Raw genomic sequence first — 26441 nt, 5'->3', positions numbered from 1 at the left:
TTTTCTCTTTTGTATTATTATTTAGACCAATATAATGGCGACACGTATCGCCCCTTAGACCACAATTCCGTCTCTTATATAAGGGGAGATCTTACATTTTTTTTCAATTCTGATTAATTTTTTTTACCCAAAAACCTAAGAACTCTATCATGATCTCCCTGATAAACAAGGTCTAATAAAGCTTCTCCCATTTATTTACGTGTATAGCTAAAACGTATACATCTTCAAAACTATTTTATACAATCTAAAACCCCCCTTTAATTTGGTAACATCCGATTTGTAAATGACTAAATGCTATACACCGATCAAATTCGCTTCATCGAGAAATCATAAGCACGAGACAACGGTTCCTTGAATCTTATCAAATCGAGCTTCACGTTCTGCCGCTCAAGATAGATCTTCTTAGTGTAATCCCATCCCTTTTGAGTAAAACTCTTAGGATCTCGTATTACCGGGTCATCTTTGCTATCGGTTTAATCTTGTAACTAATGTACTTCAATCCCATCTTCTTGGCTGGTTTACCATAGTAAGTCTCAGCCGCCCATTCGGTTCCTATTGGTATAATCTGTATAAAGACTGTCTTAGGTTTCAAGAAAAGGAAATGTGTCATTGCAGCGCCATGCACACCGATCATCACATTGCTAGAGTTCAAACATCTATAGATCTTTGCCAGCTCCGTTGTTTTATCCGGTCTCAGAACCTCGACAAAGAATCCAATTTCCTCAGCTAGTTCCACCAAAAGGCTCTCGTTGAGTATCTCCCTCGATCCGTTTCTCGACAGAATCACTAGTTTTGGTTTCTTAAAACTGTGTTCTCCAACAATTTTACCAGTCTTGTTCACTGCCTCGAGTTCTTCCTCTTGTATCAATCCACGGATACGAGGCCAATAAGCTCGATCCAACACATTTCTGAAATCAAGAATCGTTTTGTTCCCAAGCATCAGCGATGAATCAACTGTTAACTCGTCATGAATCTTCAATCCAACGATAGCTTCCTTGAAACAATGCGTTCTCTTGTCACCATTGAAGTCAACGGGAGGATAATAAGACAGCTGAGAAACGATATCTCCGTACTTCATAACCCACCAATTATGATACTCAACGATGACAAACACAACCTTCTTGTTGAAATGCTGTGAAGTGATGAACAAAGGGATGATCCTGTCGTTGAATTCGTGGTTAACGTTTCCGGTATAACCACCAGTGGAGAAAACAACAGCAGGAACGTCATAGAAAACATCGCAGACGATGTTGTGACAATCATCAGATTCAGAGACTGAAGAATCATTTTGAACTCTGTAAAACTTGAACTGTTTGCATCACACTTGTTTCCCATTTTCTTGTGTAAGGTTTGATGATCTTTTGAGAGATGTTTGTCTTTTTTGCGAGGGAAGTGAAGAGGAAGACTGATGAAGAAGCAGAGTTTGTTCTAACATCTCCTTTCATGATACAAACGTCGGATCTAAACCCGGTTCTGTCACAACAAATTGTTCCTGTAATCATTAAAGCGGCCAAGAGGGTTATTAAATTAAGAACATATTTTTAGATGAAGATAAAACAAGGGATCAGATAGCGACAAAAATAAAAAAAGCTAAGATTTTTCCAATTCATAAATTTTAAAAATTTAAACAATTAAAAATATATTTATAAATTAATAATTATTAATTTACACAATAAAATAATAATTATTAATTTATAAATAAATTAATATCACTATAAATTAATAAAATGTTTTGGTCCCAACATTATTAATTTATAGAGATTTTACTGATTATGACACAAAAGACAAGCACTAAACTTTTTTTTTCTCTTACATTTATTTATGTGTACAGTATAGGTAAAATTTATACATACAATCTAAAACCACATTTAATTGGTAACATCTGGTTTTTCACTTTTTAGATCATGCTTTTTATTACGTTTCTAAAACCTTTAATCTACCAAAATTTTAATTGGTTAAAAGATATATAAATTAATATTGACAGTATATTAGGAAAATCTTTGATCAACCATACTAACAACATTCATAGTTCTATAAATTTTATAGTGTTTATCTTTAAAAAGTTTTTTTTTCTTTTAATACCAAGTTTATATGATAAGTGTGATACTTCACTGTGGCTAGTAGAATAGCCAACAAAAGGAGGTAGATGATTGCTTTACTATTAGTAAAAGAAAAATATCCTTTTCTCAAAGTATTATATTTAGAGAATCTTAAACAGTATTTTAGAATTATCTTTACATTACAAAAAATAAATAGAAATTAATTAATTAGTTATGTGGTGTAATTCCAGTAAACAAATATTTGTGTATAAATATGGGAATATTTACACACAAAAAATACTAATATAGTTTATTTAGATGAGTGTCTAAATATAGTTTCAAGTCATTTAATCTTTTTTGGGTCAATATTCTCCCTTTTTGAAAATTGCAATTATGTTAATACTAGATTTTTTATTTTATTTTACATAATTAGTACTAGACTAGAGAAAAGGAAATATACTAAAAATATTTGGTTAGGCTTGAACCACTTAAACCTGTCTATATCGAATATGTACCCAGAAAACCTATTAAAAAAAATTACTTTGGTCTTAAAGTAGTTTTTTCATACAAAAACAAAGTTATATGATCTACACGATCTCAATCCAAGATATATCTTTAAAATTAAATATTTTTAAAAAAAAAACTATTTATAATTATATATTGGTACAAAAATTCCCACAAATGAAATAAAATAAGAAATATATATATAAGGATATTACTTGCACAAGGTTTGTTTGTGTGTATATAAAAAAAAAGTTGAATTGTTTTTTTTTTCCCATGCTAAAAAGAACATGTTAAAAAAAAAGAATGAGCCACTTGTCACACTTACATGCAGGTTGTTTCCATTTTACTATTTTGTGTGCAGATTTCTAGAAGCTTTAATCATATATGTTTTTGAAAAACAATGAGTCTCGATGATAATGATATAAGAAGGTACAATAATTATTAAAAATAGAATATCCTTCATATTGATTCGAAGTCAATATTATCAAAGAGAAATCATGGACAGATTTGGCATATATTGGGCCTACAAAGAAAATAATATTTGGGCCCTAAGACCCATTTGATTGGTATTAACTCAGTGAAAAATGTGTGAAAAACTCAGTTTAGTTGGTAAATCCGGTTATTAGTAAAGCTTGTGAAATTGAGTCATTTGAAAATAGTATTATGACACAAAAGAAAAGAGCTAAACTTTTCGTTCCTCTTCCATTTATTTACAGTATAGCTAAAACGTATACAGTACATCTCGAACCAAAACTATTTTATACAATCTAAAAACCCCCCCTTTAATTGATAACATCCGGTTTGTGTAATGCTATACACCGGTCAAATTCGCTTCATCGAGAAATCATAAGCACGAGACAACGGTTTCTTGAATCTTATCAAATCGAGCTTCACGTTCTGCCGCTCAAGATAGATCTTCTTAGTGTAATCCCATCCTTTTTGAGTAAAACTCTTAGGATCTCGTATTATCGGATCATCTTTGCCATACTCATCGTATAAAGAGCTCTCTTTCGGTTTAATCTTGTAACTAATGTACTTCAATCCCATCTTCTTGGCCGGTTTACCATAATAAGTCTCAGCCGCCCATTCGGTTCCTATTGGTATAATCTGTATAAAGACTGTCTTAGGTTTCAAGAAAAGGAAATGTGTCATTGCAGCTCCATGCACACCGATCATCACATTGCTTGAGTTCAAACATCTATAGATCTTTGCCAGCTCTGTTGTTTTATCCGGTCTCAGAACCTCGACAGAGAATCCAATTTCCTCAGCTAACTCCACCAGAAGACTCTCATTCAGTATCTCCCTCGATCCGTTTCTCGACAGAATCACTAGTTTCGGTTTCTTGAACACGTCTTCTCCAACTCTTTTACCAGTCTTGTTCACTGCCTCGAGTTCTTCCTCTTGTATCAATCCACGGATACGAGGCCAATAAGCTCGATCCAACACGTTTCTGAAATCAAGAATTGTTTTATTTCCATGCATCAACGATGAATCAACCGTTAACTCGTCATGAATCTTCAGTCCCACGATAGCTTCCTTGAAACAATGCGTTCTCTTGTCACCGTTGAAGTCAACGGGAGGATAATCAGACAGCTGAGAAACGATGTCTCCATATTTCATAACCCACCAACTATGATACTCAACGATCACAAACACAACCTTCTTGTTGAAATGGTGTGAAGTGATGAACAAAGGGATGATCCCGTCGTTGAATTCGTGGTAAACGTTTCCTGTATAACCACCAGTGGAGAAAAACACAGCAGGAACGTCGTAGAAGACATCGCAGACGATGTTGTGAACATCATCAGATTCAGAGACTGAAGAATTATGTTGATCTCTGTAAACGAGATTGAGTTGTTGAACTGTTTGCATCACACTTGTTTCCCATTTTCTTGTGTAAGGTTTGATGATCTTTTGAGAGATGTTTGTCTTTTTTGCGAGGGAAGTGAAGAGGAAGACTGATGAAGAAGCAGAGTTTGTTCTAACATCTCCTTTCATGATACAAACGTCGGATCTAAACCCGGTCCTGTCACAACAAATTGTTCCTGTAAAATCATTAAAGGGGCCAAGAGGGTTACTAAACTAAGAACATGTTATTTAGATGAAGATAAAAACAATTCAGATAGCGACTACAAAAAAAAAGAAAGCTCTGAAAGATCAAATTCGGCGGTATTAAGAGTGTAATTAGACAGATTTGAAAATACCATTAGAGGTTCCTGAACATAGAGGAGCAATGAACTGTTCATAAGGACCAAATCCTTGAGGTTCTCTGCTAAAAGAATCTGCACAAGTTAAATAAGCTTTAATACTCACAAACGAAATTATGAGAAAAAAAACTAGAAAATTTAATGGAAGTAATTATATAAAAAAGGTGAATTTTACTTAGAAGAGAGAAAGAGGAGAAGCTGAAGATGTAACAGCAAGAGAGGAAAGAGAGAAAGAGAACTAAGATAATCTTCGGTTTAGCTATCTTTGAGAAGCCACCACCGGCGACGGTTCCGGCAAAGGAACCACCTTTTTCATTAACTGAAACTCTAAGCTTTTCCCCTTTTCTGATGAGTCTTTGGTATTGAACCATATTTCTGTAGAACAAAGACGAGAAACCCACAAAGAAAGTTTCGATTTTTACGATGCTTTTTGGTATTTGCGAGTAAGAATCAGAGAATCCAGAAGATAAATAAAAGAGAGGTTTTTAAAAAATTATAATATGGGTTTTTTGGTGCTTTGCTTTCTCTTACATCAAGAGAGAAACAGAGAAGAGAAGACTTTTTGAGAGAGAGAGGATGTTTCAAATTGAAGCTTTGTTTTCGATGAAACTGTTATTTTCTTTAAAATAGTAGTATGTTTTGGCTCTTTCATCGAGTTTCGTTCGTCAGCTGATTGAAACAAACAACGAGGAGAGCCGTGTCAAAGAAGTCGAGGCAGGACTAAGGCAGGGAGGAGAAGGGCTTTACTTTTCTTGTCCTCTCCGATTAGTCTCTTTTAATCTTTTATTATTCCTAATTTTCTATTTTTGGGATTTTTAATATAAAAATTAGTTGTGGACTGAAATGAAATTTTTTTTATAGCCTTTATATGGTTATTTTAATTAAATCGTAATGAAAATATTCGAATCTTTGCTTCTATCCACTATAGTTTTCTTGTTATAATTATTGGACTGGTTCATATGATGCATCTTCGTTAGAAGATGTTAAGGTGGGAGGATCATTAGTACATTATAAAGGGGATATATGTTAACATTCGATCGTCAATACATTAAAGAAAGTGTTATTAATGGAGAATTGAGATGCAGTTATGTATTCATTTTTTTTTTTTTTGGTTAGCTCAAACATATTATAAGGAAAACTTAAAATGAAGAAAAGATTCGTGATTTACGAAGACGAATAAAATAAAACTTTGGCGTGAATTGGTCAGCTCAGCTGGTGGGACATCACCATCGCCTAATTAAAGGGTTTATCTACTATTGTGGATTTGTTACCAGTAGTACTTACCACCAGTTACCATTATTGTGATCAGATTCAAATACCAATTCGGATGGTCAGACTAAAATTTTCGAATTTTCTAGTGTTTTCTTTGTGTCAGTCACTATATTTCTCGAGTTTAGTGATACAATTCCAATACCAATGGGTGATCAGATTCAATACCAGAGTTTTCTTCGGGGTATAAAACAATTCTTCTCTACTTAGTATTTTTTTCTTTTCTTTTCTTTTAACACAATTTCTTACTCTATGTACATAATACATATATAGTTGAGTTAAGAAAAACCTTGATTATAAAAGTTTCAAGACACGTACGTATCAAACTAGAGCAGTTTCTTGAAAATAGAATGCACTAGATTGCACATTTTTGCATGTGATGTGTGTTCTTCTAATTTGGATATCCTCTCCTTCGCACTTAGATATACAAGCATGTGTTCTGGTAAACTCCAATTGCTGAGAAATTGTAAAATACGCAAATAATAAAAGACCCTTTCGTGAGTCGTGATAACCCAAAATATAAGGCCAAAAACACTCGATATTAATTACTTTTTAGAGTCTTCACAACATAGTTTTGGATATTGACCACTTATCTAAGAGAATTTCTCTAACCAAAATTATGTTTTGATTTACATATAAAAAAAAAAAAAAAAAAAAGAGACTCAACAGCCAAAAAACGGCACCTGGTTTTAGTGACGGAGCCTTGAAACGGCACAACGTTCCATCTCCTTTCGTAATATCTCGAAACGATAAAGACCGTCCGATCGAAGCTTAAAGGGCCCCATCTTATTATATCAACGCTTCATATTGTTGTATCTACGTGTACCGTAACACAGCTGAACTCTCACCCTTCTTTTTTTTTGTTTGGTCTATAAAATAAGATGAGAAGCAACCGTTAACTCTGTTTCAGAGTCCCTCCACTTTTTTTTTTCCGAAATCTCCGCCTGACTCTATACTCAGCACTGAGAAAGAAGAAGAGATCAAAGGAATCGCAAAATCAGGATAGAGAAACTAGGGTTCCGATGATGCAGGTGTGGCGTGACTGTTGTAGGGGATGTAAGAAGGCCACTGTTGTCACTGATCACGTTGCGAGAAGCAAAAGATGTTCCCATTGTGGTCTCGAAGATGGTGTTGATGTTAAAGAGAACGATACTGTTCGTCGTCTCAGTGATCCGATAAGCAATAGTGATCTGTCCATTGTCACAACCAGGTCCACCACCGATCCCGCGAATGGTTCCTTTGTTGATTTCTTGTCCCCTAATCTTGAAGATTCGTTGTCTCGTTGAAACCAGTCTCTACCGTAGACACCGAGCTGAAGAATGGTTCCTTAGATGGTTTTTTGTCCCTTACTCTTGGAAATACTCAGAACCCCGAGATGAATACTGCTTCTTCCGATGAATATTCGCTGCAACCTGGCTTTGATACAGGCTCTATCGTTACCACCGAGCTAAAGAATGGTTCCTCCGATGATTTCTTGTCCCTTACTCTTGGAAATTCGCAGAATCCCGAGACGATTACTGCTTCTTCCGGTAAAGCTTCGTCCGATGGTGTCATCGTCTCCATCTCAGCTATCTCCGATGGGTACCGTTATTTCATTCTCTCTATTCTTAGACAAGAACTTCAATCACACATGCAGAGAATTTAAGATGATCAGAGTTAAATATTGCTTCATCCATTTTTTGCAGGTTGAAACTTCCTGCGAGGGTCAAGGTAAATAAGCTTTTTTGTTTTGTCGCTGTTAGAATAGTTAGTATACGGATAAGTTTGAACTGGTGTGTCTCTTGATCTGCAGGATCACGCTAATCAGATCTTTAAGGAAGTGGAGAAGTATTGCATAGGAAAGAAACGAAAGGAACGAATGGAACCAAACGTCCTTTTTGCTGCTTGTATCTACATTGCCTGTCGATACAGTGATAATACTCGGTCTATGGGGGGTATGTATACTTGAAACCTGAAAGATCCTGGTTCATTTCTTGCTTTAGCTTCTGGTATTGTAGCTGAATCAGCTTTTTCAAAACCATTTTTGTTGTAGAAATATCTGTTGTTGCCAATGAAGCCCCTATACTGGATATTACCAAGGCAATTGGGTTCATAGCTGAGAAACTGAAGATGAACAAAAATTGGCTGATGAGTATCAAAGCTGTTGACTTTATAGTGAGTTTGTGCATTAAACTTTTGTTGTATTGCTCACCTGGTCAATAGCTCTCGTTTACTGACATTTATATTCATCTGCAGAAGCGGTTTTGTTCTGAACTTGGATTGGATAGCGATGCTGTTAAAGCTGCTCATGAAGCTGCGGAAGATTATGATAGAATTACTGATAGGTACATTCATCATTTGAGCAGTTTTATTAGAATTTAGTGGATGAGTAAGCAGATATATGATGCAACAGCAGACTTTAAAGAAACCATATTTCTACTTATTGCAGCAGTAGGTCTCCTGTATCAGTTGCCGCAGGAATCGTATATGCCATTGCTCGACTTTCTTATGAGAAGAAGCTGCTCAAAGGTCACATTTAAATCTCCATCTATATAGCAAGCTAGCTGTAAAGCAAAGTCTGATCAGCTCTTCTCTTTCTCTAACATATTGACACTTGATGAGTTGCAGATCTTATAGAAGTCACTGGAATTGCAGAAACAACGATAAATGGAACATACAAGGACTTGTATCCGAAACTGTCAACAATTACACCAACGTGGTTTGCCAAGCCAAGGGACCTGAAAAACCTCGGCTGTCCTTAGATATCTTCGAAGATACAAGCAATCTCACTCAAAAAAAGCATTCGTCTTTCCATTTTCTTTTCCTGAAGCCTTTTACAAAATTCTTCTCATCCCTTGTAGAAAAACAGAAGAGTCGTACATATTATACCTCATGAGTCATGATATACGCAACATCAAAGTTACTTTGTTTTCTGACTTTGTCGAAAGAATACAAGATCATTCAGTCTTTTGTTACGTTTTATGGTAAGAGAGGGAGGTCTATGGAACTGAAGGAAAAGAAACTGGCACGGCCTTGAGCGATATGACAAAACATTAATGGTGCAGCTACGAGCTTTTGCAGGACTTTAATATCTTTTCTGCTTGGTGGAGAGTCCCTGTAAAAGAGGATGAGTATATTGAGTAAGATGTGTAATAGCAAACTTGCTTTCATAGTTCTAGCTAACGAAAGTGCTTACCCCGAGAAGCAAGCCACAAAGCTCGGTTCACCAGGAGAAGACTTCTTGAATCTGCTATTCGGCAAATACACGTCATACACCGCTTTAGCATCACAGATCTGCATATCTCCCAAGAGTTTAGCTACAGTATCCTTGTCTTCAGGACATTCACCGGAACAAACTGACTCTTCTTGACAACTTGGTGTCGTAAATGCAGCATCCTTTGACGTCCAAGAAACCCCATGCCTGCCTAGGATGTAACCAAGACCCTTTAAGTATCTATAAACCTCGTAGTTTTCCCAACAGCAACCGCTTTTTTCATCTGCAACTTTCTCATACAAGTCCTTCAATGGGATCATAACATCATCTTCACTACCTAAGATCTGCAACTCTCCTATTTCACTCAAATACCTGCCAATGCGAAAAAGGAACAGACTTCATAATGTGAATTTCAGAAATCTAAGATTCATAAACCTAGTAAATGTTTAGCTTGCCACATACAGAGCCTCTTCAATGAAGCAATATGTCTTTCCACTACGAATGATTCCAGTAGTTGTCCAAAGTTTCCCTCTTTTAACCTCAACTTCAGCCATTCCTAATTCGGCAATCCAACGAGCCTTGGAAGATCCTACTCTACATGTTGCAAACACCAATATAAAAGAGAAACTGAGTTGACTTAGCAGTTTATGATGCGGCCAAGTAAAACGAGAAATTAGTCGCAGATTTTTATCCACCTGAACTGTAACTTGGGCACTGAACCACCAGAATGAAACTCTTCGTCATCATCGTTTGGAAAGCCATCTTCGTTTTCGCTCGAAGAAGAAGCTTCCCAGTCTTTTTCCTCCATAAGCAAGCTTCAATGGGGCAATTCGTCGAACAGGTGGTGTACAGTTAAATCTGTGCTCTTTTAGGTCGTGCTCGTTCGTGCTCTTTAGGTCGGCTCGTGCTCTTTATCCGTCTCCAATTCTTTGGTTAAGTATTATTGTACCGAAGAAATAAAGAATCAAGACCCGATCCGATCGAACCGGTTTGAACCGCGTACGTTATATCGTCTTTCCAGAGTAAAAAGTTTCAAATCACACCACGCTTCCCAGTTCCCCCATTCTCTTTCTCCTTGTGTAGAGCTTGAACCCAGCCAGTATCAATGGCGAACGACCAGGAGATGAGTGGATGGACTGATCTTCTCCATTCTTCGACTAAGCTTCTGGAGCAAGCGGCTCCTTCGTCTCAGTTTCCTCCTCTTCAGGTCCTTTAACTAACCACTACTCTTTTCGATTCCGACTCTCCATTTGTTTGTAGAAAATATTCGCTGCTGGTGGTTGCTTTAGATTGTAAAATCTGGTTTATAAGCTTCCTCATCGCGTCGCGATTGGTTCTTATTGATATGTATGTGTGATTTGTAGAGGAATTTGGATCAATTGGAAACATTGTCGAGGAAACTCAAGGCGAAAACCCTAAGAAACGAAGCTCCGGCACAGTCTATTGCTGCCACTAGGTACTCTATTCAGCTTCGATTCCTTTTCTTTATCCCTAGGTCTTGCGTTAAAGTCCTACAGAGTTGAGTCCCGGAGAATTCAAAATTGATGACTTAGTTTTGGGCATTAAAGAGTATTGCGGTGCGAGATTGTTTTATAGGTCCGACGAGCTTAACACAGTAGAATCCTCTGGTTGATATTTTGAAAATATTGCGTGGTCTTCCGTTGTTAAAAACTTCATAAGCGAGAAGCTAGCTATACAACTGAGTGTGATGATTCTGTTACTCTTTTATTTTTTGCTGATTGGATACACAGACTACTTGCACGGGAGGGAATCAATGCAGATCAATTATCTCGTGATCTTAAGTCATTTGAGTTGAAGGTGAGTATTTTGTTTATTATCTGTCTCTATCACCTAGCTTATGATGCTTTGTGTTCTGGTAGGTTTACTTGGATTAATGTATAGTTTTGGGTTTGGCCATATAAAATTTATAATTCTTATTTAAAACTTGGTTCTGCTGAATGACCTGTGCGTTGCCTTTTTTCTTTTTGGATTGTTAAAAGACGACATTTGAGGATGTATTCCCTGCCGACGCAACAAGTGTTGAAGAATACTTGCAACAGGTTTTTTTTATATCTAAGTGCTCTTCGAGAATTCCCTTTTTTTCAGATTACGCTACAGATCTTCTATATGCATTATTCTTGTCTCCAGGTTCATGAAATGGCAATGGTATCGGCTATACAGGAGGCTCAAAAAGATAATGTTCGAAGCTTTAACAACTACATGTTGAAAGTTTTGGAGGTCAGTATTTCGACTATCAAAAATTGTTTTGAATTGGTTTCCATTTTAGTTTCATCTGTCACATCTTTTACCCTCATATATACATTGTTCTCCTGTTTCTAATGGTTTTAAAGTTTTTCCATCTCGCCTTTTGCTTCTCCTCATTATGCTATTACAGATAGAGTCTGGTAAATGATATTAGCTTGAGAACGTAATTGTTAAACGGACGAACATGTTATTCATCCCTACATATATCATTGAAAATTCTTGGCGTAGAATCAGTTAGAAGCTGGTTGAGTTGCTTATTGCTAATTAGAAGGATATTAGTTCTCATATATACTTCAAATGTCAAATCTGTTTATGGCAGGAGGACTGTAGAAAAGAAAAACGTGACTTTCTTCATAGCCTTAGCAAAATTTCAATGTTACCTAAGACCAAGATGATCGATTCAAGCAGAGGCACTCATGCTGGTTCATTAATGGCTTTGAGTCCTCAAGTATCTTCAAAACCTGGAATGCAACTGGTGTCTATGACTAACAAACCCATTCATGAGAAAAAGTCATATGTCTATGCCGAGGTTGTGAAGAAACTAAACTCTGCAAGAGAACGAGGCTTGCCATTTAAAGTATGGATTTCCAAAAACCTTCTTGTATATTTACATTGGTGCATTTTGAATGTCGTCCTGTTTGATAATTGCAGATGATAATTGTGCATTTTTTGTAACTGCTCTTAGAGGTCAAGCTAAATTTTAAAAAGAATCTGTACACCCTTCACCTTTTGATGATGTTTGTCTTTTTTTCAGCATTACTTAGTTGACCTTGTACTCATTTGTTCAGCTCTGTTTCCTACCAACATCTTATTCATGTGTTTGTATAGCCTGCAACATCGTTCAATGGTGCATATGAAAGTCTAGGAATTAATCTGACTCGTGGAAAATCAGTCAACATTCAGAAAATATGGCAACTTATTCAGGTGATCTTTTGATTGGAAGTTTATTTTTCCAACCAGTGGCACCTTAAAGGACTGTTCTTACATTTCCAAGGCCTTAACCAATCTATAAAACAGGCAATGACAGGTGAAGAATCAGAAGTACAACATGGTGCCTCCAAGAGGATGGCCCTCGTGATAGGTGCAAGACGCCACTTGGAATGTGGGCATGGGAAACATATAATGGATACAATTCAAAGTCATCATACACAAGTACTCGTTTCTACCTTGTATTAATTTTGCTTGCAACTGCTATATACAGAATGCTACATATTGATGCTACTTTATTAAGGATGCTTCTTTGAAAGTATGCCCTTGATCTTTCAGTGAGTTCAAGTGCGTTAATAGTCACAACATGTTTCCTTTTTTCGTATCTTGTTCTAGGCTGCTCTTGGTGGATCTGTTGGAAATTTGCAAAGAATTCGTGCCTTTCTTCGGGTTAGTGCCACAGATCTAAAAAAGCTTAACACTAAACAGATATATACACAGGAATATTATTTTGTGGCAGTCAAATACATTGGGTTGTTTGCATTTCTTGATTCTTTTTCAATACTTTGCAGATTCGTCTGAGAGATTATGGGCTTTTAGATTTTGATTCAGGCGATGCTCATAGGCAACCACCATTTGATACTACTTGGCAGCAGGTTTCACATCTTTTCGCTTACGCTTTAAATTTTCACTTTGTCCTCAACAATTAAGTTGAACTGCATAATATTTTCATTGCTGTTCCCCAAGTTTCTTAAAGTAGGAGATTGATGAAATATACCGCTCTGATTACAGATATATTTTTGTTTGAGAACTGGTTATTATGAGGAAGCTAGAGAAATTGCCCAATCATCCCGTTCATCACAGCAACAGTTTGCTCCTCTGGTATATTTTCTGACTTAAAACCTACATTAAAGTTTTGGAGTTGCCTTATTGATTTCCCTTTTTTGGGCAGCTTACCGAGTGGATTACCACGGGTGGCACTGTGGCTGCACATACCGCCGCTATTGCTTCTGAAGAATGTGAGAGGTTGTTGAGGTTGGGCCAGACAACATATGACAAGAAGAAGCTCCTACTCTATACGATAATATCTGGTTCCCGACGGCAGATTGATCGAATCGTGAGGGATTTTTCGACGCTCTTTAATACAATTGAAGATTTTCTTTGGTTCAAACTATCATGCGTACGTGACGTAGCTGGTGGATCTTCATCTGTGGTCTCTAATGATGGGCTAGTGCCTTACAGTTTGGATGATCTTCAGGCTTATCTTAATAAATTTGAGCCATCTTATTACACTAAGAATGGCAAAGACCCTCTGGTATACCCATATGTTTTGCTTCTCAGCATTCAGTTACTACCAGTGATTATGTACATGTCCAAAGAAGCAGGAGATGAAGGGTATAACATTGATGCTGTCCATATGGCTATTTCGCTAGTGGACCATTCCGTGCTATCTGAAGGATCTGGGACTGGGCACAAACTAAGCGTGATGGATGCTAATGCTGAGGCATCTAGCATGATTAGGCAATATGGGACGATGTTTTTACGTCATGATGATCTGAAAACGACGCTGGAATACTATGCACAAGCTGCCATTGCAGTAGGTGGGGGGCGGGAAGCATGGTCTGGAAGAAGTAACGTGGATCAACAAAGGCAAAGGAACATGATGTTGAAGCAACTACTGACTGAGATCTTGTTACGAGAGGGTGGTATTTGCTTACTGCTTGGTGCTAGAGGTTCCGGTGAAGAAGGCGAGCTTGGAAGATTTCTGCCTGATATTAGATTGAGGCAGCAGTTCTTGATTGAAGCTGCGCTTCAGTGTCAAGAAGCTGGATTATATGACGAAGTAAGTAGTTGTTTATGTCCTTTGTGATCACACACTAATAACTTAAAACATGCTTCAGCTAACTGTCCATTGGTTTCTTGTTTAAGTGAAGTGATTTCACATACCAAAATTTTGTTAATTTGACCATGTTTCAGTTTCTTAACTGTTTGTTATCGAATGCAGGCGATAGAAATACAGAAGAGAGTTGGTGCGTATTCGTCTGCCTTGGAAACGGTAAACAAGTGTCTGTCCGAAGCCATTTGCTCCCTTGTCCGTGGAAGGTCAGATGGTGAAAGCCAAGCAGCGGGGCTTGTTCTCTCAGGCAACGATATTCTCAATACTTACAAATATCACCCTGAAGCCAGGTAAATTGCAGACTTTAATGGATTCATTCATCTACTTGTCTTAAGTTGTGTAGTTGTTGAATATGGAGTTCCTTACTAGAAGTGTCACACACTTGTATACTACAGTATCCAGGGAAGAGATCAAGTCATGGAGCAAGAAACAATACTAAGAGAGCTTGAGGCAATACTGTCAATCCACAAGTTAGCCAGACTAGGCAATCATCTAAATGCCATAAGAGAAGTCGCGAAACTTCCATTCCTACATCTCGATCCAAGACTACCTGACACCACCCCAAACGAGTTTCAGAAAGCATCCTCTTACTTTCAGACTTGTGTCCCTGATTTACTCAAGGTTGCTCTGACGTGTTTGGATAACGTAGCTGACACTGATGGATCGATGAGGGGAATGAGATCTAAGGTACACATTGACAAAATTCTTAATCAGGCACTTGTAAGATCAGGAGAGGTGATTACAGGGATATAAATTATGGATTTCTTTTGCAGATTGCTGGATTTCTTGCAAGCAACACACAGCGGAACTGGCCTCGAGACTTGTATGAGAAGGTTGCTCGAAGCTTTTGAATCTAAGAAAACTTGAACACTATTCTTAGGAAGGAAGCTGTTGAACCCAGTTTTGTTACTTTGTTTACCTTAGAACGAAGGATATGTTTTCTTGGTTGTAACAGGCATCGTTAATAAAACCCAAAACTTAATTCAGAGATATAATCACACAAAATCCAAGGATCGTATGTTAGGTTCTCTAAAGCATTATATAATAAATCCAAAACAAAAACAAAAACATATATCAGTTCTGACTCGTGAAGGCATTGACATGAAAAATGTTTATAAGCTGACCCAATTTGTGTGTGCCTCACTCATTCTTGGTGCTCTAGGCTTCAGCCGTCTCAAATCTCCGCATCATGTCACAATGAGGTGTTTCACGAACAAATCCCCATTGTTTCCTCTGCATCTCATACCTACAATTCTGACTAAGTATAGACACATAATCTCTCTCAACTTGTTCTTCCAAAACATGCCGATCGTTGCTATCACGTGGGTAATCCTGCTCGAATTTAGACGACCTCACAAAGTAATTGACACCTCTCTGTGTAGTGAACTTGTGATGGTAAGGATAAGTAGCAGAGAGTGAGTAAACCGGTTGAGAAGAAGGCAAGAAGTTAAGCAGGAGTATGAACACAACAGGAAGTAGCTGAAGAAGTATACGACCATTGAAACCTGCTTCAGGAGCTTGATTGTTATTATTAGCTGCTCTTTGACGAGTAGCTCCGAAGTTGAATGATCGGAACTGAGTAGCGGCAGGAGCCATTCCACCACCACCGAAGAAGGCTCTAAAAATCTCATTGGGATCGAACTCGTCTTCGTAATAGTTTCCACCACCGTTGAATCCATTACTTCTAGCAGATCGACGTGGTTGGTAGATAGGTTCATCGGAGCCACTAACATCGTATTTTTTCCTAGCGTCCTCGTTGCTTAAGCACTGAAACGCCTTGGAGACGGATTTGAAAGCTTCTTCAGAACCAGGAGCTGGGTTCTTATCAGGATGAACTTTCAAAGAGAGTTTCCGATAAGCTTTCCTCACATCATCAACTGAACAGTTTGATTCAAGACCTAAGATCTCGTAATAATCCTTTTTAGATTTAATCTTTCTCACGATAGAGATCTGTTCTTCAGTGTAGGAGATGGAAGAAGAAGACGATGACGTCGTTGACGATCCACGTTGACGTAACGAAGGCCGATCTGAAGAAGAAGAAGAATCCTTGGCCGTTGTTGCAGCAGATCCAGGAGGTTTTGCAGATCCTGGTTCGTCTGATTTGTTGTTGTTAAGCTCCGAGACGAGATCATCGATAGGGAGATTAGGATCAAGACGACGAGCTTTAGCAAGGAATTTTAAAGCGCGAGGTCGGTCTCCAGCTTCCATAGCATTTTTGCAGATTTTCAAACACTTCAACGCGTCGTCTTTGTTTCCATCCATTGTTGATGTTTCAGCCCTAGATGATGAGGAAACAAAGAGAATCAGAAGGAGTTAAATTACCGAGTGTTGTTGTTGTTGAAGAAGAAGCACATCTCGATCATGAGACTGTTCGAGCGAGAGAGAGAGATAAAGTGAACCCCCTTTCGAAGTTAGGGTTTCTCCTCACCGATCGGATTTTTTGCAGATTGGGATATTTGTGGAAGAAGAATTTTCAAGACGACTCTAAAAAAACACGATTTGCTGTTTGAGATAAAGACGAGACAAATCCCAAGCTGAATCTGAGATTAGCGTACCATTGTCGGTACAAAGAAGGTACCCGATAAATTTCGATCAGTTCCGGTTATGGAGAATTTAAAACAATTTGGTCTGGTTTTCTTTCGGTTATAAATTTATTAAGTTTATAATTGAACCGGTCCAGCTCAGTAGAAGTTAGTGTTTGATGATGGTTAGGTAAGGCCTAATTTTACTGCTCAAACTATTAAGAAATCTGAGGGACGTGTTTTGCAATTACAACCAAAGGTCTGGTTTATGACTGTTCTTGATTACTATAGCCAAAAAAAAAGTATTTTCTTCATCCAATGCATCTTTCAAAATTCCGAAGCATTAAGCAAAATGTATCTCTTAGAAAATTCATGTACTATAGTCAAATACTCTGCTGGTTTCTGTGAGAAGACATTTTTTTAAAGATATATATGGAAACTGGCAAGAGAAGTATCTGCTGCTCTACCATTAAATTGTCATTTTAGTTCTTCTTTCTTCTAGCTACTTCTACCTATGGATCCCATAACTAGAAGATGCATTGAAGTACTACTTAACATTACTGGGCCTATAAAAGACTCCCCTTGTGTACGTACTAAATGTAACAAGAAGGAGCAAGATTAGTACTATACAGTAGACAAGCTTGATAGTCTTTAAAGCTGTGAGTTAATTACTCCATGTGCTCTTTATCCTTCTTCTCAGACTTTTTCTTGTTTTGTTTTCTGCCATCATAATCGGGTTCAAATGATCATAATCTTTTGAGAGAATTTATTGTCATGACACAGATTGGGTTTAGTAAGATTGTATTATCTTTTGATTAGTTTGTGTGTCAACATCTGATATCTTCATATTATATGGAATATGGTTATGAGATATGGTTTCCAAAGCAACAGAATTTGTAGAATATTTGTCCATGGCGTGCTTCTTGATTGTGTCAACTGTCAAATGTTGTTGTATGTGCTTGACCAGTTTGCTTAAAGACTTAACAAACAAGATATCCTGATTAGCTTTTGTGAAATAAGTTGTACTCGGGAGGGGGTTCTGCATCTGGCCAGGCGCAGTCTTAATATCATATTATAAAAATAAATAAAATCAAAAAAACTTGTTACCATTTTGTGTGCTAAATAAGACCTGCTAGGCTGCTACTACTATTTTCTTTTTGCTAAATAAAGAATTTGCTCCTCATTAAGAGAAACTGGGTCAACCATGGGTGACAAGCCAATAAACAGCTAGGACTTCCATAATATATTGAATGCATTTTTCTGACTATGGGAGCTAACCTTTTTCTTACATTTAATAATTTAAGTTCACATCATATAACGTCATATATAAATATATAATGTACATGTGTTAATAATATATAAGTGACCAGTTTTCGGACTTATCTATAGTTTTTAATATTGTTCTCAGGTTTAAAGGTCTGTCTGTTTGGATCTGATCAACATGTTATTTGTTTTTTCGTCAACTTTGTTAAAACGCATTTACACATAAAGCTAGGACTAGTGCTAGCAAAATTGGTCAATTTTTATTTATGAATTTTGCATACAGAGAAACAAAAAAGTCTTGAATATATTTTGGTGAACAAAGGTGTGCATATTAATATTGTAAAGAAATGAAAAAGGGGTAAAAGAGAGAAAAAGAAAATATAATAGTATTAGGCATCGCAGCCTCATAAAGGTGGGCGATACCTTAAAACAGAGCAAGTTGGGATGGGCATATGCTATTTTAGTGTCCACGCACCCTTTAAGGGAGGCTTCAGAGCAACCCATCCATGCCCTTTACTTTATCTATTAGTGTTTGTTATTTATTTATTTTCGGTTAACTTTTTTAAAAAGGTATGAGATTTATGTCTTATATAAATATTAATTTTTTAGATCAGAGATCAGATTAGATTTAATTAACCATTAAGAGTCATCTAATACTACTAATTGTAACCTACTTGTAATATTAGCGTAGAAATTAAGAGAACATAAAGAAGACAAAATGGTAGCTAAATCAACATGCTAAAAATAGCGTTTTCATTGGAAGATGGGATCTGTGCAACTCTGCGAATTTACTATATTTACAATTTATTTTGTAAGTAAATGTCACATGTTTTTATTGTAAATTTTATTAAATAAAAAACTGATACAACAAAAACTAATAGTACATTCGAAAGTCGAAACCCACGAAAAGGGGACGCAAAGCTTTTTCTTCAAAGTTGGACTGCGTCAAATTAAATAACAACAATCCAATGGATACGAAAAGGCGACCCGACCCGGAAACCCGAGTAAAACCGGGTTTGGAGTCTTGGACACTCCATAAAAAAGCTCAACACTCGCAACAAACTCCCACGTTGCTCCATAGAGAGAGAGAGAGAGAGAGAGATTTAGCATAAAGAATAGGGGGGAAGAAGAAGCCTTCACACTCTCTTCTCTCTCTCTGTATAGAGGAAAATGTAAACGGAGAGTTTCTTGTGTTGATAGAAAAAAAAAAGAAACGGGAGGAGGATGTCTAATCTCCTAAAGGATTTCGAGGTGGAAGCTAAGAATCCGTCGCTAGAAGCTCGTCAGCGATGGAGGTCCTCCGTCGGACTCGTCAAAAATCGAGCTCGTCGTTTTCGTATGATCAGTAATCTCGAGAAACTCGCTGAGAATGAGAAGAAGCGATGCCAGATCCAGGTCTGTTCTCCTCCTTCTCCTTCCCTCGATTTTGTTTTAGCTCTGTTCTCTTCATGTAGATGCACTTGCGATTTCTGTGTCTCGCTTCCTGATTTTTTCTTTTCTTTTCCATGATCTTGATTTTTCTGGAGAATGTTTCGTTTCCGAGAAAATGTTTTGGTTTCCGAGAAAATGCCTTTGCGATCGTTTTTTTTTGGTTGTTTAATGTTTTCAGTTAACTCATCTTGGACTACAGTTTTTGATGTTTCCTTTTACGCTATCAGATCACGATCCGTTAGATATATTAACAAATAAATTAAACTATACGATGAATGATCCTTCGGTTTAGGTTTGATGATTCTTCCGTTCGATGAGTGTTTTTGGTTGCTTTTCTTGTTTAATCACCTTTTTTTTTTTTTTTTTTTTTTTTCTCTTTACTTTAATCTTCATTATTTTTCGCGATTAGCCTTAGCGATCCAAAAGAATCGTTCTAGTTATATTGTGAACTTATCTGAACCGAGAAATTATAGTTACCTCATTATAAACACACATACTAATACTTTTTCAGTCAACCAAAAAAAACAAAATATGACGCGTAAAATTAGAATTCAGCTAAGTCTTTAAAAGATTGATTTGGGACAACTACTACTGATTATGATCGTAATGTGTAACGGATGAGTTGTTTATTATGGGCTATTCATATACTATTTGCCTACCCAACATTGACATAATTGTCCATGTCATGCTTTCGTGTCTTCTCCAATATAAATCAAACTTTAGTACTTTCACGGCTTGAGCATATTCCCATCGCTGCACCTTTTTTTCTCTTTTTTTAAAAGCTCAAGGATAATTAAGAATCCATTTTGTGGACGTTAAAGCCAAATCAAATATAATCTAGTATTCATATAGTTGTTGACTTTTGGTGGGTATTGACTATTGAGCATTCTCTTTTCTTGACTTGTTGTGCAATTGCCTTAGCTTTTGGGAAGTTTCTTGGAAATTTCGTGAAGAGCGGATCCATATCATATTTCTGAAACAGACATCGACTTTATTTGTCCACTTGCGTCTATTTAATTAAAGAATCAGTTATGGGGATCTCTTTGAATTTTTTAAGTCCTTTGGTCCCTTTCTTCTCTGTTTTTGTCATTATTTTTCTTTTCTTTCCTATTGAACAAAGACATTAGGCTGTTTGACTATTATGACTGACAGATGACTATTGAGCTAACTAAAATAAAATCATGCCTGTTTGAAATCTATTTTCAAAACGTGATTTGTGTTGCAAAAGACATTACCAATTTCATTGAGTTTTAGAGATATTAGAAAAAAAAATACAATTTTAGGTACATTAGCTCCGTTTGAATCTTTGTTGGATCTCTGTATCTTTTGACATATACAACAACAATTAGCTGGTGTTAGATTAAAGAATATACCCTCTTCTGCATAAAAAGCATAATGCGAAGAAAGAAAAAAAAACAAAAAATTTGTAGCAGTTGGCATGTTTTGGTGCTCTAGAAAAGATCAATGACTGTTAGTTCTTTCTTGTAGTGACTAATGATTTAGTTGTTGTTAGTGTTCTTCTATAAGCTCACGTTTTCCTTTGTTTTGTTTCATAACCAGGAAAAGATACGGGTTGCCTTCTACGTTCAAAAGGCAGCTCTTCAGTTCATTGATGGTAAGACATGCATTGTTTGAGTTTCAGAGATGCATGATTTGCAAAATTTTTGGTGGGCGACTGGGTTTGATTTTTAATCTTCTCATTGTGTATTTCTTCAGCTGGTGCCCGCCGTGAATATAAGCTCACTGATGAGGTCAAAAAAGCAGGGTTTTATGTTGAAGCAGATGAGCTTGCTTCTATGGTTCGCAACCATGACACAAAAAGCCTGACGACCAGCGGAGGACCTGAAGGAATTGCTCAGAAAGTGTCTGTATCTCTCACTGAAGGTGTCCGTTCGAGTGAACTACATATCAGAGAAAAAATTTATGGAGAAAATCGTTATACTGAGAAGCCAGCCAGATCATTTTTAATGTTTGTTTGGGAGGCGCTTCAAGATATAACCCTCATCATCCTTATGGTCTGCGCTGTAGTATCGATAGGAGTGGGAGTTGCCACAGAAGGATTTCCAAAGGGCATGTATGATGGGACAGGGATCTTGCTAAGTATAATATTGGTGGTCATGGTTACTGCTATCAGTGACTACAAGCAATCTTTGCAGTTCAGAGATCTGGATCGAGAGAAAAAGAAGATTATCATTCAAGTCACCAGGGATGGGAGCAGACAAGAGGTCTCCATCCATGAATTGGTTGTTGGAGATGTGGTTCATTTGTCTATCGGGGATCAAGTTCCAGCTGATGGGATTTTTATATCCGGATACAATCTAGAGATAGACGAGTCAAGCTTATCGGGCGAGAGTGAACCATCACGTGTGAATAAAGAGAAGCCGTTTCTACTTTCAGGAACCAAAGTCCAAAATGGCTCTGCGAAAATGCTGGTTACAACCGTTGGTATGAGGACTGAGTGGGGAAAGTTGATGGATACTCTCAGTGAAGGTGGAGAGGATGAGACCCCTCTGCAGGTGAAACTAAACGGTGTTGCAACAATCATAGGTAAGATTGGTTTAGGATTTGCAGTTCTTACGTTTGTGGTGTTGTGCATAAGGTTTGTTGTGGAGAAAGCCACGGCTGGTAGCATCACTGAGTGGTCTTCTGAAGATGCACTAACATTGCTTGACTACTTTGCAATTGCTGTTACCATTATAGTCGTTGCTGTACCTGAAGGGTTACCTTTGGCTGTGACCTTAAGTCTAGCATTTGCTATGAAAAAGTTAATGAGTGACAGGGCACTTGTGAGGCATCTGGCTGCATGTGAGACGATGGGTTCTTCAACCTGCATCTGCACGGATAAAACAGGGACTTTAACCACTAACCACATGGTAGTCAACAAAGTTTGGATATGTGAAAATATCAAGGAGAGGCAAGAGGAAAACTTCCAGTTGAACCTATCCGAACAAGTTAAGAATATCCTTATACAGGCCATATTTCAGAACACTGGTTCTGAAGTCGTTAAGGATAAGGAAGGAAAAACTCAGATCCTTGGTTCACCTACTGAAAGGGCGATACTGGAATTTGGTTTGCTTTTGGGTGGTGATGTTGACACGCAACGCCGAGAACATAAGATACTCAAGATCGAGCCTTTCAACTCAGACAAGAAGAAAATGTCTGTTCTTACATCTCATTCTGGTGGTAAAGTACGTGCTTTCTGCAAAGGTGCATCTGAAATAGTCTTGAAAATGTGCGAGAAGGTTGTGAATTCAAACGGAGAATCTGTTCCTTTATCTGAAGAAAAGATTGCAAGTATCTCTGATGTCATAGAGGGATTTGCTTCAGAGGCGCTGAGGACTCTCTGCTTAGTTTACACGGATCTTGATCAAGCTCCCAGTGGGGATCTTCCTGATGGTGGCTACACATTGGTCGCAGTTGTTGGAATCAAGGACCCGGTTCGCCCTGGTGTTAGGGAAGCCGTTCAGACCTGTCAAGCTGCTGGAATCACTGTTCGTATGGTCACTGGTGATAACCTAAGCACAGCCAAAGCAATTGCAAAGGAATGTGGTATACTTACAGCGGGAGGTGTAGCTATAGAAGGTTCACAATTCCGCAATTTGCCTGCACATGAAATGAGGGCCATTTTACCCAAAATTCAGGTTCTGATTTAGATTAATATAATGGATTCTTAACTCTCCCACACGTCTCTTGAAAATTTTTAAAGCGTTTTATAATATTCTTTCTAACTGATTTCAGGTGATGGCTCGGTCTTTGCCATTGGACAAACATACATTAGTCAACAACTTGAGGAAAATGGGAGAGGTAGTTGCAGTTACTGGGGATGGAACAAATGATGCTCCTGCATTGCATGAGGCTGACATTGGACTTGCCATGGGAATAGCTGGAACAGAGGTTAGCCTTTGGTTCTTCTCTGTTACTGAGTTATGATATCATTGGTAAATCGATATTTTATAATCTTCTGTAAGCTAAACTCCCGGTGATACACAGGTTGCGAAAGAGAATGCTGATGTAATCATAATGGACGATAACTTTGCAACGATAGTGAATGTGGCGAAATGGGGACGAGCTGTATACATAAACATCCAGAAGTTTGTTCAGTTCCAGCTAACTGTTAATGTTGTTGCTCTGATCATCAACTTTGTCTCTGCTTGCATCACCGGTAAGTAAAATGAAACACATACACCATTTACAGCAATGAGGAACAATCTCACCTATGATTGTTTTACACTTTTTCAGGATCTGCACCACTCACTGCTGTGCAGCTACTTTGGGTCAACATGATCATGGACACACTCGGTGCATTGGCTCTAGCAACTGAACCTCCCAATGAAGGTTTAATGAAACGTCAACCAATAGCTAGAACTGCTAGCTTTATCACCAGAGCAATGTGGAGAAACATCATTGGTCAAAGCATTTATCAGTTAATCGTCCTCGGGATCCTCAACTTTGCTGGCAAACAAATACTCAACCTCAACGGCCCAGACTCAACAGCTGTTCTTAACACCATCATCTTCAACTCCTTCGTCTTTTGTCAGGTGAACTAATTTCACCATAAAAACCAAATAAACATATAGTGTTTCTGAAATTATTGAACACTAATGATTTGCATAAAAACAGGTGTTTAACGAGGTAAACAGCCGAGAGATAGAGAAGATAAACGTGTTTAAAGGAATGTTCAACAGTTGGGTGTTTGTTGCTGTAATGACCGCAACAGTTGGATTCCAAGTAATCATTGTTGAGTTCCTGGGAGCATTTGCAAGCACTGTTCCATTGAGCTGGCAACATTGGCTACTTTGCATATTGCTTGGTTCCGTAAGCATGATCCTAGCCGTTGGTCTTAAATGCATACCAGTTGAGTCGAACCGTCACCATGATGGTTATGAGCTGCTTCCTTCTGGTCCATCTGACTCCGCCTAACCTACTTTCTAGTAATTGCTACGTCCATTTTATATTTGATTTTATTTTTCAGTTCCGGGCTAATGATCTGATCTCAAGTTGTATAAAATCGTTGCTGGATTTTTTTTTTCTATTTTGGGTGTGGGTTTGAATTTATTTTTTTTCTATTTTGAGTTTCCACTTGACCCAATGTTTTGGTTTCTGAAACATCTTAAAATCGCATTTTGGACTTGATTACAAATCAAATGTCTGATCAGTTCAATCAAACAAGCCGATCTCTGGTAACTTCTCAGGGTAATATTCAGTAAAGCATCAGATCTGGTACTGGGCTTATTGGTTTCAAAATCCAAACAAAAGATTAGAGAAGAAAAGGCAAATGCGTACTACCTGAAATAGAAGCTCTGAGGATTTTGGCCACAAAAGAAAATGGAGAAAGACTCCATATGAACATTTTTACCATGGAGATGATTTTAGAGACCTTGCTTTTCAGAGCCAAGCATGGTGAATGGCTACTAATCAATGCCTCGTTAAATCCAACAAAAATGCAAAATCCAATATAGAAGAGGCAGAGATAAAATCTAGGCTTGATGATGGGTTGCCAGATTCTGAGCTACTCAGAGATATCAGCAAAGTGACTCAAATTACAAAATGGGATTGAGCTCAAGAAAGATGATCTTGGATAGCTAGACTATGATAATACGGACTGTAGGCATTAATGCTTCATGTTCATAACAGAGACACAGCTAGCTCATTTCAAATATGGAGTAAGCTATTTCTCTTCTCAGCGATCACATGGTATAGTAACTATCTTCATTAAATCAACATATGGACATTGCTAAACTAGAAAGTGCAGATGCGCTTATGACATACACAAAAACACAGAGCCAGATACAGAGTAGCAAAACTCAATCCTTTATGATATCTTGTCAGTTAAAAATAATATTACTGAGTAGAGTATCCTTTCCTCAGTAAGGATGTTAAAGAAAACGAATCACAATAGTAAAGAGAAAGAAGAATGAAATCATTTAGAGAGTTTCTCAAGCTTCTCATCAGCATCCTTTAGCGCCCGCACAAGTTGCAATATACGGTACTTTTGCTTATCGTTTTCAATGGTCAATTCTTTCACCTAGTAGTAGAATGATCTATTAGTCAAAACTCCAAAACCAAGTACATAAGGTAATGAGACAAATAATGTGAAGAGAAGAAGAAGAAGATCACCTTCCTCTGTTCTTGCATCACAGTGGCGTTAGCTTCTTCAAGCTTTGATTGAATTTGAGCAATTTCCTCAACAAGTTTAGCATCCGGAATGTCTGAAAACAAAAGAGTATATATACGTAACTCCTCAACCAATTTGTTCCAGAGATTATTGGGAACAGTTTCTGAAAGAACCTGTCTTGGTCGACGCAACAGCAGCTTCAAGCTTAGCCAATCGCTCCTGCCAAAATAAAAAACATGAATTATGAATGTGGATGCAAGAGTTAATTTGTTCATGTCATGGCATCATAATAATCATTGAATGAGAGAGTAAATAAATCCAAGATTTGGAAAAAATAAATAAAAACCCTAACTTTGAAACCAATGGATATGTGTTCGAATGAAGGATGATTAGAGAATTTTTTTTAAAAAAGACCATCGAACCTGTGCTTCAGTGGCTCTGTGAAAGAAGGGTTTCAAAGTCTCGGGAAGATGATGGTCCTCCATGATTTTTCCTCTCTCAGTCTCAGCCGTCCGAGAGGCTTCAGGTCAAATTATAAAACCTCTCTTCCCTAATAATTTTTTTTCTTTTGTTTTTATTTCCTTTTCTAACACAATAATGTTTTTTTATATATTTGGGCCACGGAAGCTTTCCAAGTTCCAAGTTTTAGGCAGTTGCAAATAATCAATCACTGATATCTGTTCATATCAGAGACTTGGGGATGTATTCAATCTACGAGAAGTCTGATCAAGCTTCTGAACGGAGTTAGTGATGAGACTTTGTTGATTTTGGACGGTTTTTTAATCTGTATCAATCAATAAAGATAAATC

The 26441-nt window shown here is 37.4% G+C and overlaps 7 protein-coding genes and 1 pseudogene across 10 annotated transcripts; 3 read left to right on the top strand and 5 right to left on the bottom strand.

Moving 5' to 3' along the window:
• Positions 1-305: 305 nt before the first annotated feature.
• LOC104715745 (xylan glycosyltransferase MUCI21 pseudogene) lies at positions 306-1487 on the bottom strand (annotated as a pseudogene).
• Positions 1488-3221: 1734 nt separating this feature from the next.
• LOC104712406 (xylan glycosyltransferase MUCI21) lies at positions 3222-5508 on the bottom strand. 2 transcript variants are annotated; one of them, XM_010429305.3, is made up of 3 exons: positions 4926-5508; positions 4748-4825; positions 3222-4588 (listed from the first exon to the last, which is right to left on the bottom strand). In XM_010429305.3, the coding sequence occupies exons 1-3, from the start codon at positions 5119-5121 to the stop codon at positions 3366-3368; spliced, it is 1497 nt and encodes a 498-aa protein (XP_010427607.1). In that variant the 5' UTR covers positions 5122-5508; the 3' UTR covers positions 3222-3365. The 2 variants fall into 2 exon arrangements, with proteins under 2 accessions (XP_010427607.1, XP_087323432.1); XM_087467306.1 differs by having other exon boundaries at positions 3222-4569; positions 4926-5472.
• Positions 5509-6922: 1414 nt separating this feature from the next.
• On the top strand, positions 6923-8964 carry LOC104715744 (transcription initiation factor IIB-2-like). The gene is made up of 7 exons (XM_087467303.1): positions 6923-7600; positions 7705-7729; positions 7812-7953; positions 8052-8173; positions 8255-8343; positions 8448-8527; positions 8627-8964. The coding sequence occupies exons 1-7, from the start codon at positions 7395-7397 to the stop codon at positions 8758-8760; spliced, it is 798 nt and encodes a 265-aa protein (XP_087323429.1). The 5' UTR covers positions 6923-7394; the 3' UTR covers positions 8761-8964.
• Positions 8785-10120, bottom strand: LOC104712403 (uncharacterized). 2 transcript variants are annotated; one of them, XM_087467304.1, is made up of 4 exons: positions 9908-10120; positions 9675-9806; positions 9195-9584; positions 8785-9113 (listed from the first exon to the last, which is right to left on the bottom strand). In XM_087467304.1, exons 1-4 carry the CDS (start codon positions 10018-10020, stop codon positions 8978-8980), a joined length of 771 nt encoding a protein of 256 aa, XP_087323430.1. In that variant the 5' UTR covers positions 10021-10120; the 3' UTR covers positions 8785-8977. The 2 variants fall into 2 exon arrangements, with proteins under 2 accessions (XP_087323430.1, XP_087323431.1); XM_087467305.1 differs by having other exon boundaries at positions 9675-9801; positions 9908-10097.
• LOC104712404 (nuclear pore complex protein NUP93B) lies at positions 10048-15306 on the top strand. The gene is made up of 15 exons (XM_010429303.3): positions 10048-10419; positions 10577-10668; positions 10964-11030; positions 11213-11272; positions 11361-11450; positions 11797-12054; positions 12306-12401; positions 12495-12629; positions 12801-12854; positions 12977-13060; positions 13197-13286; positions 13357-14247; positions 14410-14591; positions 14697-14988; positions 15075-15306. Exons 1-15 carry the CDS (start codon positions 10318-10320, stop codon positions 15150-15152), a joined length of 2571 nt encoding a protein of 856 aa, XP_010427605.2. The 5' UTR covers positions 10048-10317; the 3' UTR covers positions 15153-15306.
• LOC104712405 (chaperone protein dnaJ 49) lies at positions 15263-16880 on the bottom strand. The gene is made up of 2 exons (XM_010429304.3): positions 16730-16880; positions 15263-16579 (listed from the first exon to the last, which is right to left on the bottom strand). Exon 2 carries the CDS (start codon positions 16561-16563, stop codon positions 15460-15462), a length of 1104 nt encoding a protein of 367 aa, XP_010427606.1. The 5' UTR covers positions 16564-16579; positions 16730-16880; the 3' UTR covers positions 15263-15459.
• A 2088-nt stretch (positions 16881-18968) lies between these two features.
• LOC104712402 (putative calcium-transporting ATPase 11, plasma membrane-type) lies at positions 18969-24657 on the top strand. Of its 2 annotated transcripts, none has more exons than XM_010429299.2 (7): positions 18969-19481; positions 21078-21132; positions 21234-23158; positions 23256-23411; positions 23508-23679; positions 23757-24055; positions 24138-24657. In XM_010429299.2, exons 1-7 carry the CDS (start codon positions 19311-19313, stop codon positions 24435-24437), a joined length of 3078 nt encoding a protein of 1025 aa, XP_010427601.2. In that variant the 5' UTR covers positions 18969-19310; the 3' UTR covers positions 24438-24657. The 2 variants fall into 2 exon arrangements, with proteins under 2 accessions (XP_010427601.2, XP_087323427.1); XM_087467301.1 differs by lacking the exon at positions 18969-19481 and adding an exon at positions 20565-20987.
• Positions 24658-25312: 655 nt separating this feature from the next.
• LOC104712401 (uncharacterized) lies at positions 25313-26334 on the bottom strand. The gene is made up of 4 exons (XM_010429298.3): positions 26055-26334; positions 25806-25851; positions 25635-25726; positions 25313-25542 (listed from the first exon to the last, which is right to left on the bottom strand). Exons 1-4 carry the CDS (start codon positions 26115-26117, stop codon positions 25438-25440), a joined length of 306 nt encoding a protein of 101 aa, XP_010427600.1. The 5' UTR covers positions 26118-26334; the 3' UTR covers positions 25313-25437.
• Positions 26335-26441: the final 107 nt, after the last annotated feature.

Source organism: Camelina sativa, chromosome 9, assembly GCF_030686135.1.
Source record: "Camelina sativa cultivar CO46 ecotype springtype chromosome 9, ASM3068613v1".
NCBI lineage: Eukaryota > Viridiplantae > Streptophyta > Magnoliopsida > Brassicales > Brassicaceae > Camelina > Camelina sativa.
Note: the sequence above shows the minus strand (reverse complement) of the source record. Positions and strands in the feature narration are given on the sequence as shown.

Coding starts and splice junctions, on each gene's coding strand:
- LOC104712406 (XM_010429305.3), bottom strand. CDS start 5,121: ATGGTTCAATACCAAAGACTCATCAGAAAAGGGGAAAAGCTTAGAGTT. Junction 4,826..4,925: donor CTCCTCTTTCTCTCTTCTAA/GTAAAATTCACC, acceptor TAACTTGTGCAG/ATTCTTTTAGCAGAGAACCT. Junction 4,589..4,747: donor ATGTTCAGGAACCTCTAATG/GTATTTTCAAAT, acceptor ATGATTTTACAG/GAACAATTTGTTGTGACAGG.
- LOC104712402 (XM_010429299.2), top strand. CDS start 19,311: ATGTCTAATCTCCTAAAGGATTTCGAGGTGGAAGCTAAGAATCCGTCG. Junction 21,133..21,233: donor AGCTCTTCAGTTCATTGATG/GTAAGACATGCA, acceptor GTATTTCTTCAG/CTGGTGCCCGCCGTGAATAT. Junction 23,680..23,756: donor TGTCTCTGCTTGCATCACCG/GTAAGTAAAATG, acceptor ACACTTTTTCAG/GATCTGCACCACTCACTGCT.
- LOC104715744 (XM_087467303.1), top strand. CDS start 7,395: ATGAATACTGCTTCTTCCGATGAATATTCGCTGCAACCTGGCTTTGAT. Junction 7,601..7,704: donor ATCTCAGCTATCTCCGATGG/GTACCGTTATTT, acceptor CATTTTTTGCAG/GTTGAAACTTCCTGCGAGGG. Junction 7,954..8,051: donor TAATACTCGGTCTATGGGGG/GTATGTATACTT, acceptor TTTTTGTTGTAG/AAATATCTGTTGTTGCCAAT.
- LOC104712401 (XM_010429298.3), bottom strand. CDS start 26,117: ATGGAGGACCATCATCTTCCCGAGACTTTGAAACCCTTCTTTCACAGA. Junction 25,852..26,054: donor ACAGAGCCACTGAAGCACAG/GTTCGATGGTCT, acceptor TTATTTTGGCAG/GAGCGATTGGCTAAGCTTGA. Junction 25,727..25,805: donor TGTTGCGTCGACCAAGACAG/GTTCTTTCAGAA, acceptor TTTTGTTTTCAG/ACATTCCGGATGCTAAACTT.
- LOC104712403 (XM_087467304.1), bottom strand. CDS start 10,020: ATGGAGGAAAAAGACTGGGAAGCTTCTTCTTCGAGCGAAAACGAAGAT. Junction 9,807..9,907: donor GTGCCCAAGTTACAGTTCAG/GTGGATAAAAAT, acceptor TGCAACATGTAG/AGTAGGATCTTCCAAGGCTC. Junction 9,114..9,194: donor TTTGTGGCTTGCTTCTCGGG/GTAAGCACTTTC, acceptor CCTCTTTTACAG/GGACTCTCCACCAAGCAGAA.
- LOC104712405 (XM_010429304.3), bottom strand. CDS start 16,563: ATGGATGGAAACAAAGACGACGCGTTGAAGTGTTTGAAAATCTGCAAA.
- LOC104712404 (XM_010429303.3), top strand. CDS start 10,318: ATGGCGAACGACCAGGAGATGAGTGGATGGACTGATCTTCTCCATTCT. Junction 11,031..11,212: donor TTAAGTCATTTGAGTTGAAG/GTGAGTATTTTG, acceptor GATTGTTAAAAG/ACGACATTTGAGGATGTATT. Junction 13,061..13,196: donor TTGATACTACTTGGCAGCAG/GTTTCACATCTT, acceptor CTCTGATTACAG/ATATATTTTTGTTTGAGAAC.